Here is a 12,606-nt window from a genome sequence, read left to right on the forward strand (position 1 = left end):
AAGATCTTAAATTGTGTCATAAAGGAAACAAGACATCAGAGGATACTCCAAGAGCATTGGAATTTCGTGAACCATACTGAAATTAATAATTTGCTTTAAAGTGCACAATCGTATATCCAAATTCCCAATGAAGTAGGCCTCAAACTGATATTAAGCTTTTCAGTGTGGTTTTCGGGATGTAAATTTTCTTGGAATACCAGTACTGTATTACCTCATATTTGGTTCTTTATTACGGCATAATGCCATCGTGCCAGAAGATGAAAGATGAAAGCATGCACTTGAAATGCAGCGAACAGTTGAAACTAGCCAATAGTGTGGAATTAAACACTGCATTTCAAATAAATTGGCTGCCTCAGGGGAAAATATAAATAAAAGCTGAATTTCTTTAGCAAAGCGATAAAAATAACTTCATTGTTCCGCAAGGCGATTAATGCTCGACTGTGAGAAAGGTGGAAATAAAATAAAATCTGAAATTAATAACATATTTTAGCCCCCCATAATTATGTGAATGTATTTTAATTCACTTGATAGCTCCCAGTCACATAAATCACTTTTTTTTCATTTGACGTGAAAGCAGTAAACGAAGAGGAAACAGCAAAGTCACTAAACGTAAACAGGAATCACGTGGAGACTACCCTCCTACCCCGCTCTACCCCACTATAACTCAAATTGCTCTGCGCAACAGCCCTGTATCTATGATATTTCGAATTGAGGCAATACTAGATGGTGCAGTCCCCCCACCGCCCACCTCCCCAGAGAGTTTCAGATAGGACGTCAAACTTTAAAAAAAAAAAAAAAAATACTTTTCAAAAATATGTTCATTTTGTAGCGCACATCTTTCTGAAGAGTCTGACGCGTAAAACGTAACTTCGAGGAAATGTAAGAGACACATCGTAAGAGTGCCAAAGTGCACTGCCACGCCTCTTCACGCAGCATTCTTCTACCACACGTCACTGTATTTCGCACTGTGGAATTCAAATGTGTATACATTGTAATGGATGCCATCAAACTATATCCAGGATAGCGGAAATTAAAACATCCTGTGGTGCCTCTCCTGCTCCCAGTCAGCCGGTTGGACATCCTGCCCCTCTTTTAGTTTCTTAAAAACACCTTGCAATCTCAATTAATACTGGATGCAATTATTTGTGACCGGAAGAACAAGAACTCTTTTAAAAAATGGACTCTTTATTGCCTATTATCTAATAACTTGCTGTTCTGTGTGACATAAAATTAAATGTATGATACATAAAACTGTATAGACAGGAGACAAGCAAAATTACACACATTTATTCATTCCTTAGCTCCCAGCATTTTTTTCGGTCTAATCTTGCTACAGCTTTACATGGCGTGCTTTCCTTTCTACGAAAGAGTCCATTACCTCATCAAATTTCGTCAAACATTTTGCTACAAGAAAAGTCGAAATGTCATTGTTTAATACTAAAAAAGCTGTTAATACAAATAGTACCCAAGACTGGTGTCGTTTCTCAATCTGATTACGTCTATTTTGTCACTGTCTACGAGACAAAAGAAACAGGCATTTCTAATATTGCAGCAATTGTAACACACACCAAGTGAGACTGTTTTGGTAATAATGGTCATTTTTATAATACGACAGAATATAATTTGAGAATTACCAATATGAAATGCCTATTTGGCCTACTACAAGCAAAAAGATTTATGTTGGGAAATAATTTCACATTTCATTCATGTGCTCCAGTTTGTCAAGCACGAGATCAAAAATTAGTACTACAAAATTTTTATATAAATTTGGAATTGTCATATTCTTCCATAATTTGTGTGATGTCCCAGTTTCTTCTCCTTCCTCATTCTATCAAACAATATTCTCATCACTAATCCTGTAACCATTCCTACCAGTGGCAAAACTCATTCTCCGGGATAACTTCACTAACCCTGCCAGAATCACCAATTTAGTTATCCAGCGCTTATTCTCCAGTAACTAGGCATTATTATGTGTTCCTAGAACACATTTTCCGCGCTACTGCCAGAATAGAATTTAAATGGCTGCTAACCGGGGACTGTACAACTTGTCCTTTCTAGTGTAACAAGCTGGCCAAAAATCTTCTGTCAAAATTTCATTTTCTTGGGTACACCGAGAAGATAATACATAATCTTTCTTACCTGTTAGTCATTTATTTCCACGCTGGTAGTCTGAGTCTATGGACTTAGCTAATAATTATAACAATGCTGGTCATTCGCATATACAGTCAATCACATAAACAAACAGCAGTTGGCATCTTTATTCCACTCAGCTCATATAGTCCCGTCCCCTTTTGTCTGCAGGAAAGTTTATTTCTAGACGGATTCCCCTGGCAGACACATCACATACAGTATACACGCATTCAAATATCAGCTTATGATTCGTTCAGAAATCAACTTAGAATGTGTTGAAAAACCAATAGGGATGCGTTTCGAAATCATCAGGATAATCAATAGACCAACGTGCGCTAAATGCTAGGTGCTTTGTGAAACAAGGTTTTTTCTCTCCAACCAGATGAAACCAATGAACCAGGTGTTGACAAAGACCTGGACTGTATATGTGAGGTGACAATTACTGACTTTGAGGAGCCAAGTGGTGGGGCATCGGACTCAGAAATTACAGACTTTGAGGAGCCGAGTAGTGCAATGACAGTCAAACGTCAACGTACGTGAAATTTGTGTACATACCTACTTTTACCCTTTTCATCTCATACATTTATGTAAAATTTTGTAATTACAAAATATAATAACCACTACTTAATTTCAAGGAGTGTCTCTCTCTTCCTGCCTCGTTCATATCAGTTGAATGGGTATCACTATATTATATTGAGGCTTAAGAACAGAGACCATGTATCTGACAAAAGACAAATTTTACAGGGGAGCTAAAAAACGTAACTTTTTAATAAAAATTTTGATTGCTTTGATTTTTTATTTAGAGCATAATCATTTATTACTCTCAGGGTGTGCATTGTCTTTTTTGCATCATTTTGTTATAACATTTTTTTCACTTACAAGTTTTTTTGAGCCAGGACGTTTTCTGATATCTGTCAGATACGAGGTCTCAGTTCTCAACCTCGATATATGAAAAACTTTTTTAATATTATTTTTCAAATTTTACAAAATTTTAATGTTTTATTCTATTACTATATCAAATAAGTACAAGACAACGGGTTGCGATAGTCCTGTATTTAAAAGAGGGTACATAAGAATTACTGAAGAACTACATTTGGAATTGTCTTAATTGATGATGAGAAATGGTCCAACTTTAATAAGGAGCTGTACACAAATGGGTGGTCCAATAAATTCACTTTTGGTTTCATAAAATGCAGAATTTCTCTCTCCATATCTGTTTTATGAATGACTTTATTGATAGGTGGGTTAGTTTCGACAATATTACACAAAAACAGAGGTTAAAACGAAAATTTTTCCATGAACATGTAAAATTGATCCTATTTTGAACAGCACTAGTATGAAAACGGGCGGCCAAAAAAATATGTGGATGGTCTCGTCCAATGCAGAATTTCATGCCCTACAATTTTTAATTCCACTATGTTTTCGATATTGTGAGTCATTTACGAGATATAATCACAAAACCGAAAGAATACCCCTTTTTGGGGTACATTTTTACCCCACACCACTTTTCCACAACTCCGCCGAGAGGGGAAACCTAGGATAGTCATATCGGGCCACAAATGAAGCCATTAAAACAATAAAACCTTTTGTAGCAATTGTTTCCGATTTGAATGATAATTCTACTGGACTACATTGGAGAAGTTTCAGAGCCTGATTGCCTGCCCCCCCCCCCCTCCACCCTCCAGGCACAACTGTCATCTGCTTCCCTGTTATAAATTCCTGAGTAATGCAGGTTGTTTGAAGTCATTTATTGCCTTGATGGGGTACTCAGTTGGTTGTACACAATTCCTATAAACATTTTGTCCTCCTGTCCAGCCTTAAACATCTTAGAACACTGCAACAGAACTTTTTTACTGACTTCATGGAAGGACAAATTTTTTTTTAACAATCAGTTCCAACCTAGACTGTCCACTGTTTCAAGTAAAGATGATGTATACCTGAGCCATCACGTCTGATTATTGTCCCATTTTGTTTCCTAATTAATGTTAACCGGAGCAAAAGAATTTTTGTTAGTTATTTTTAATCCTTTGGATTTTACATCTGTTTCCACACTAGACAAAGAAATTTCAAATGAAAATGCAAATACTAGGTTCAATACGTGCAGCAAACAATGAGTTGCATATTTTTAAGAAAGTTCAGAATGTAAACAGAAGACCAGTAAATCTGTTGTGTGCATATGTCATCTGTTAGCTGTCAAGCAAAGATACTTGGGTAATACAACTGTACACAAAGGTGACATGCCACGAGATACCTCCGAAAATCATGTCTAACCTCCTTTTGCCCAGCATAGTGCAACAACGTGTGGCATGGCCGTGACAAGACATTGGAAGACCCAAGCAGAAATGTTGAGTCATGCTGTCTCTATAGCTGTCCATAATTATGAAAGTGTTGCCAGTGCAGGAATTTTGTGCGTGATCTGACTTCTCAATTATGTCCCATAAATTTTCAATGAGGTCCGTGTCAGGCAGTCTGGGTGGTCAAATCATTCACTCAAACTTTGCATAATGTTCAGCAAACAAGTCGCAAAGAACTGTGGCCCAGTGACATGTTTGTGAACATGAAGTTCATGAATGGCTGCAGGTGGTCTCCAAGCAGCCTAACATAACCATTTCCAGTCAATGACTAGTACAGATAGACCAGACGACCCAGTTCATTCCATGTAAACACAGCCCACACTATTATGAAGCTACTTTCACAGTGCCTTGTTGACAACTCGCTGGTCCATGACTTTGTGGGGACTGTGCCACAGTCTTAACACTACCATCTACATCTACATTTATACTCCGCAAGCCACCCAATGGCGTGTGGCGGAGGGCATTTTACGTGCCACTGTAATTACCTCCCTTTCCTGTTCCAGTCGCGTATTGGTTCGCAGGAAGAACGACTGCTGGAAAGCCTCTGTGTGCGCTCGAATCTCTCTGATTTTTCATTCGTCATCTCCTCAGGAGGTATAAGTATGGGGAAGCAATATATTCAATACCTCATCCAGAAATGCACCCTCTCGAAACCTGGTGAGCAAGCTACACCGCAATGAAGAGCGCCTCTCTTGCAGAGTCTGCCACTTGAGTTTGCTAAACATCTCCGTAACGCTATCACGGTTACCAAATAACGCTGTGACGAAACGCGCCGCTCTTCTTTGGATCTTCTCTATCTCCTCCGTCAACCCAATCTGGTACGGATCCCACACTGTTGAGCAATACTCAAGTATAGGTCGAACGAGTGTTTTGTAAGCCACCTCCTTTGTTGATGGACTACATTTTCTAAGGACTCTCCCAATGAATCTCAACCTGGTATCCGCCTTACCAACAATTAATTTTATATGATCATTCCACTTCAAATCGGTCCGCACGCATACTCCCAGATATTTTACAGAAGTAACTGCTACCAGTGTTTGTTCTGCTATCATATAATCATACAATAAAGGATCCTTCTTTCTATGTATTCGCAATACATTACATTTGTCTATGTTAAGGGTCAGTTGCCACTCCCTGCACCAAGTGCCTATCCACTGCAGATCTTCCTGCATTTTGCTACAATTTTCTAATGCTGTAACTTCTCTGTATACTACAACATCATCCGCGAAAAGCCACATGGAACTCCTGACACTATCTACTAGGTCATTTATGTATATATTTTGAAAAGCAATGGTCCCATAACACTCCCCTGTGGCACGCCAGAGGTTACTTTGACGTCTCTCCATTGAGAACAACATGCTGTGCTCTGTTTGCTAAAAACTCTTCAATCCAGCCACACAGCTGGTCTGATATTCTGTATGCTCTTACTTTGCACACGCTGTACAAAATATTTGTGTGTCTATTTGCATCTATTGCTACAGCAGAAAGAAGTTTTTCAACACTGCAGCGTACAGCGACATGGCTGAGGTTGACAATGAAGGTGGATCAACTTAATGGCTTAGCTTTGTTGAACACTCACCCAAACATTGATCGCCCTATTGATGGTGTAATTAACCAACTTTCAAGGAAGAATAGAATAGAATAGAATGTAAGGAAGAGAACCACAATTGTGAATTTTTTTATATCATAAGATGGCATTGTCTTGTATGAGTGTATAATCAGTTTAGATAAAACTTTCTTAAACTTTGCATGTGACATGATTATTTTTTATTGTGATAAAGTAAAGGTAGCTCAAGGTATCTCTAGCACCCCCTCCTTGAGGTTTTTCTGTATCCGCACTACTGACAACTTGGGCAAATGCCGCTGTTCGCGGTCGTTAAGTGGAAGACATCAGTCACTGCACTGTCCGAGGTGAGAGGTAATGCCTGAAACTTGTTATTCCACTCTTGACACTTTGAATCTCGGAATACTGAACTACCTAACCATCTCAGAGATGGAGTGTCCCACTTGTGTAGTTCCAACAACCATGCCACATTCGAAGTTGGTAATTCCCGCCACAATCGCGTCAAAAACCATTTCACCTCAGTGCAAATGACAGCTTCGCCAATGCACTACCCTCGTGTACGTTATGTACGCAATGACAGCGCCATTCTGCGCCTGGCTATCCTGATTTAGGTTTTCTGTAATTTCCCTAAATCGCTCCAAGCAAATGCCGGGATGGTTCCTTTGAAAGGGCACGGCCGACTTCCTTCCCTATCCTTCCCTAATCCAATGAGACCGATGACCTCACAGTGTGGTCTCTTCCCCCAAACAACCCCAACCACCGCCATTTGCTCGTGGGTGTATCGTTATCCCACTACTTCAGCTTCCTCTGTGTACAGGTCGATAAAATATAGACAGATGGCTTAAGGGCGGCAATATGGCCGTTGCCGACACCCCTCCAATAGGAAGAACGCAAGTAACTGTTAGGAAACAGCGCAGATATAGAGTACCACTACCTTGCCGCGGCCGGTGCTGGAGTCGTCGGAAGCGGTGGAGACTCGCACGCCAGAGTCGCGCGACCCCGAGTGCGTGCGCAACAGGACGGCAGCAGCGCGCTGAGGGGAGCCGGCGAGCCTGTCGTCGGCTGCCCAGCAGCAGTGCAGGTCGCTCTCGCTGCGGCTGAGCCGGCGGCTGGCGGCGCGCAGGCCCGCGCACACAGCGGACTGTGCCACCAGTGGGCCGGCCATAGAGGCGGCGGTGGATGCGGGCGCGGTGGCAGCGGCCGGTAGAGAAGGCGGTGCAGACGGCGGTGTGGGCAGCGGCGAGGACAGCAGGCGCTGCGGCGGCCGCCAGCCGCGAGAAACGACGCGCTGCACCAGCCGTGGTGCGCGCCACCCGCACCACAGCACCAGCTGCCCCGCGCCAGCACAGAAGGCGCTGCATACAACACAAATGAAGTCAGCCCTCATTAACACTAGACTTCAGCATAAAATGGTGATGTGATACAAATCGTCGCTATATGGAACGACAATTAAGTATTCTGATACTTGGAAAATGTCACCGAAAAGACTTCGTTCGCCTAGTGAGAACACTTTGCATCAAATTGTGTTACTAAGACAGCCAGGCACTGATTTTACCACTGAGAACTCTTGAGTTTTACGAGCAGGAGAAAGAATAGGAGTTCACAAACGGCTATCAATTCCTGCCAGTAAAGTTGTGGAACGAACATCTAAAAATCATGGAATACGTGCAGGAACAGTAATAAGCAAGCGAGTGTTATTACAAAAGTTGAAAGTATGAAAGGGGTATGAGGTGACTGGTCTTTGGGTTTTTGGAGTAGTAATTTCTGGAGGGGATTGTGCTGATGATGTATTGGTAGGGTCGTACCAAATCGTACAAAGGAAGTGTTGACATCTTTAATAGAAGAATATGTGGAAGAAGGTTCCATAGTCATGTCAGATGGGATTGCTTCGTACAAGGAGTTGGGTGAAAGGGGTTATCATCATTTGGTCATGAATCACAAACCCAGTTTAAAGATTACAAGATGGGGGCATGTACCAATACTATCGAGTGGTACTGGAGGGCTGTAAAATCTGTTGTCGGGCAGGGAAAGAGAAGGATTTCAGTGTTGCAAGCCATTTTGATGAATACTGTTGGAGGAAGAGTATTCCTAAAGGTTATTGTGTATTTCTTGTATGTATGAAAATATTCAGCAAAATATACAAGTCTCGTTTTGTTAGCTAGGTGTTGGTGGATCTGATTTTTGTCTTGTTTTACGTTGCGTTTTTTTCTGTTACTGTACTGTGGGTTTGTTACTTTTCTGGTTTCTCTGGGAGGAGGTTTTTCTGTCGTTTAATATTTTTTGGTTATAATGGTGGGGTGAGGGGTGTTGCTGTGTATTGTGCAGGGGGGTGGGTTTATGTGATTGACTTGTGATATCATTTTTTTATTATTTTAAAATTTTGCTTCTGGTTGAGGGCGGGTGGTGGGGAAGAACTGATTTGGGTGGTGCCTCTTTCGTGCCTGGCAGTTTGTGTTTCCAATTAATTTTTTGATTAGTTATTCTGAATTTTGCGTATTTCGTTGTAGTTCGACTTCCTAACATTATTACTTCTTGTTATTTTCTTATTTTATTCTTCTTGTCAGCCTAGATCTTTCACTCCTTTGAAAGTTCATATGTGGTAAGTTTCTTTTTATGTAGCCACTGGTATGTTTTCCTTTTCGATGTTTTTACTATACTTTGTTTAACTTTCATTCCTGATGTGTCAATTTTAGTGGGTGTTATTTTGGAACAACTGTGCGTGGTGTCACTGTCGTGAAGTATTTTTATCGGTTCCAAGGTTTGGTCATTTTTGCGTTTCATTTTTTTTAAGTGTGCAATAATGTTTGTAAAGATTTTCATTTTTGAAAGTCTCGTCGTACTCTGTAGTTTAGTAACAAGATCTTTTTTTAAGCACGTTTCTCATGTGTTATAAGATTTTTGCGCTTGTAATTGCTCTTTGCACTGCCGTGAAACGTTAATATTAGAATCGGTAACTATAAATGACCTCCTATATAGGTTAATTCAAGTTGCCGATTCCAACTATTCGATGCTTCATGACTTACATCGTTTTTGCAGTGTGTGTGAAAAATATAATACAATATCTGCATTTGTAATTGCTCTCTGAAGTTTTGCGAAAGTTAGTAATATTGGAATCGGTAACTAGAAATGACCACATATGAGGTGAATTTTAGTTACCCATTCGACCTATTCGAAAATTCATTAACTGGGTCTTTATTTTTCCGGCAGTTATCTTAAGTGTAATAACATTTTTCCGCTCGTACTTGCTCTCTAATTGCTGCGAAACAGCTACAAGCATTTGAATCGGTAACTAGTATTGACCTACTATATAGGTCAGTTCTATTTACCGATTCCACCTATTCGCTATTTCATTAATTATATCGTTTTTCCAGGTCCTGTGTTAAATATAATACCATTTCTGCACTTGTAGCTGCTCTTTGAACTTCTACAGTAAAGTTAATAATATTGGAAATGGTACCTAGAATTGACCTCTTATATAGGTCAATTCTAGTTACTGATTCAAATATTTGTTAAATTTTAATTGGTTTCCGTTACTTGAGTAGCTGCTTTGTTTAGGATTTACGGCGTTCATTTCTCCATATTTTATGTTAGTAATTCGTGTTTGCTATAATTCGCTTTATTTTTCCGTTGTTCTGTTCCGATTTAATTTCTCCCCTCCCCAAACCCCAACTTTCCTGCGCTTCTCCCGTTTGAATCAATAAAAGAATTAACGTAATTTTGCAACAGGACGATTTCACCAAGCACTATACTGTAACACAGTTCGTGGTTCTCTGTGCCCCTCCACTCGCATAAATTATGATAATAATCCTAATTAGATACAGATTTTTTACACTCCTCTTCTTATTTATTTCGGTTATCTTCAACTCTTTTACATGTAATTCGTGCGTAAATAATAATCGCGTTAAATGTATTAATTTATCGCGTGCTATATTCGTTTACGTGTATGATCCGTTCCCTTCATAGATTGCCGATATGCAGCATTTTAGCCTTACGTATGACGTCATTGATCAAAGCCAACGAATGGAATCGGACACTAGAATTTATCCCGCGTTTCCATACGCCTGAGTTGGAGACACTACTTACGCAACTTTCAAGATGGCTACACGAGAAATTATTTGTACGACAGTTGTGCAGATTTTAGCTGAAGTCGTCCTAGTAACGCTGACAAACAAAAATACGGACCCACAAATGTTGGGCATGGAAATGAGCATCTTGTAGGAATCTTTTGGGAACATCTAACACGCTGATATGGGAGTTATATCTGCTAAAGACTACATTTCGTTCGAAAATGATTTTCACTGAGTAAAGACAATTTCTAAATCTTTTTGAACCGTATTTCTGGCTCTGTACAAAAGCCTGATAAATGTATGACAGATGACGGGCCAGCTCGCATTAAATTACAATTAACACTGACATACCTGACAATTGGCGCCACTGCAATATATGTATAGAATCCTGAAAAGCATTGTTTCTAAATTTTTGTTCTGTTTACAGTGCACTGAAGATACATCATAAAGTAAGGTTTTTGTCTCGACAGTTCAGCTTTGTTCTTATTTTCAGAGTTCGTCCAGTTTCTGAGAGGTCACAGATGCCGTAAATACATGTGTGTTTTACTGGCACAGTACTTAACTTTATAAACATCTTTATATTACTGTGCAGCACAGTCATTACTATACCTCCACGGTCATTACTAAATTATAACGCTAACATAAACACTATTATATTTACAGACGGTTTTAGTGGAGGCCTTTACAGTATTGACCGTTAATAAGTGATAGGATGATACTCTTATTTTTTTTTTTTTTAATAATTCTGCAACTTTAGGAAGTATGTATTTACTTAGTTGAGCGATTCTAGATCTACGCTGTCGAACGAACCAGAGAAGAATGAGAGCTGATCCACGTATCCGAAGTTGCTGAAGCTTGCAGGCGATGGTGGGTCAAGCGACATCGTGCAAGGAAGTTCAACACCTTTTGACTTTCGTAACTTACGCGTCAGTTGGAATGACTGTGAAAAAGTAGGGTGTTTCCACGCGTAAACTGGCTTTCCACACGTAAACTGGCTTACGCGAGTGGTGGTAGGGAGAGCAAACATATAAGCAATTCGCGCCTGGGGAAACCCAGCTGTGCTTGCGTATAAATCAGCCTCCAACCACTTCGAGTGGGTCAGTGACGTCAATAATATATTGATTGTGCTGAATGTGAAATTTAAAATCTCACCTTCCATCACCATTAGAAACTCAGTTACTGCTTGCAGCTCTCTGTCTCCAAAGTGAGATTTACTATAATCACCTTCGTCGTCACTGCCTACGCTACCTAAACTTATTATTATTTTCTCTATTTCATCATCGAAAGAGATTTCTTGCTACATATATTCTCGCTCAATTCTTTTTAACATGTTCGCACAACGGAATCCAGTCTTTTTTATTCACAGAACGTTCCTAGAAGCCAGTGTGCGATTTGCAGGGGGGATTCCCCCCCCCCCCCCCTCTGCATCAGACCAGCCCCTCCACTGGTTTTAGTTTATGCATCCCAACCTGGGATGTTTATTTCCCAAGCACTGGAGTAAAACTTTACGTATTATTTAAATTTGTGGAGCCGAACACTGAAAGTTTTTAATAAGTCTTACTAATAGTATTTTCTATCATCAGAATAAGTACAACTTTTCACAAATGTGCCTCTACTTTTTGAATTCCCCTCGTATATCTGTACTTGTATGTAGATGATTTTGTAAATAAGCTTTACCTATAAAGTACTTTTAAAGATACAACAAGGGATGGCTTTTCTGATAATGCATACGCGTCAATAGTGAGTTTCGGCATTAGCATCTATTTATAAATAGCTGTTTAACCAAGCGTAACGCCACGGTCCAAGCTAGTAACATATTTAATTCTACTAACCCCCTAAGACATCCTCCCCCCCCCCCCCCCACTGGTAAAAGCACAAATGGCACCCTGCTAGAAGCTACCCAAACCTTCACAATAGAACAAATATTCTCTGTTTGGTTTAATTCTGGGTGGTAAGGAGCAACGCGTAACTCAACGTGACCAGAATTTGTAGGATGTTATCAATGGATTACTCGATGGTCCTTGGCTCGGTTCTTCGAACGAGCTCATACAAAATAAGTTTCAACAAGTCGTCCGAGAATTACACGTTGGAGCTTTATTTGAACATTGTGATATGGAGCATTGTTAATAACTAGTACATGTTTAAGTTTTAAATTGGGAATCACGTTCTCTGTCAACCATTTTTTTTTTTTTTTTTTGGTTATTTCGGTAGTTCTTGTGGTTGAAATAATCTCCCGTTGCTTGGTTTGAATTCCACTTGACAAGCCCATTAGGAAATTACGCTATTTTTACCGCCGGCATGAGTTGTTGATAGGTATCGTCCCTATGATATAGGTTTGAAGCGACCGAGTTGTATTTTTATTCCACGTCTTCCCAATTACGTATGACGATAAAATGAAAGTTTCATCAACGTAAAAAATGTCTGTTTTCCTAATTTTTTTATTGCTTCAAATACGCAATTCTCTTTTCTCGGGCGTCACTTCTCTCTAACA

General features: G+C 39.9%; 1 protein-coding gene across 3 annotated transcripts in view; it reads right to left on the minus strand.

Annotated features, from left to right (window-relative positions):
* LOC126263120 (uncharacterized) overlaps window positions 1–12,606 on the minus strand; it is an 864,071-nt gene that overhangs the window by 9,188 nt on the left and 842,277 nt on the right. For 2 of the 3 annotated variants that reach the window (XM_049960136.1, XM_049960134.1), the window contains one exon: window positions 6,980–7,403. In XM_049960136.1, coding sequence (XP_049816093.1) covers window positions 6,980–7,403 — 424 coding nt within the window. The remainder of the gene's footprint in view (window positions 1–6,979; window positions 7,404–12,606) is intronic. The other variant, XM_049960135.1, reaches the window with a different exon arrangement.

This window comes from Schistocerca nitens, chromosome 6, assembly GCF_023898315.1.
Source record: "Schistocerca nitens isolate TAMUIC-IGC-003100 chromosome 6, iqSchNite1.1, whole genome shotgun sequence".
In the NCBI taxonomy this organism is placed as follows: Eukaryota; Metazoa; Arthropoda; class Insecta; order Orthoptera; family Acrididae; genus Schistocerca; species Schistocerca nitens.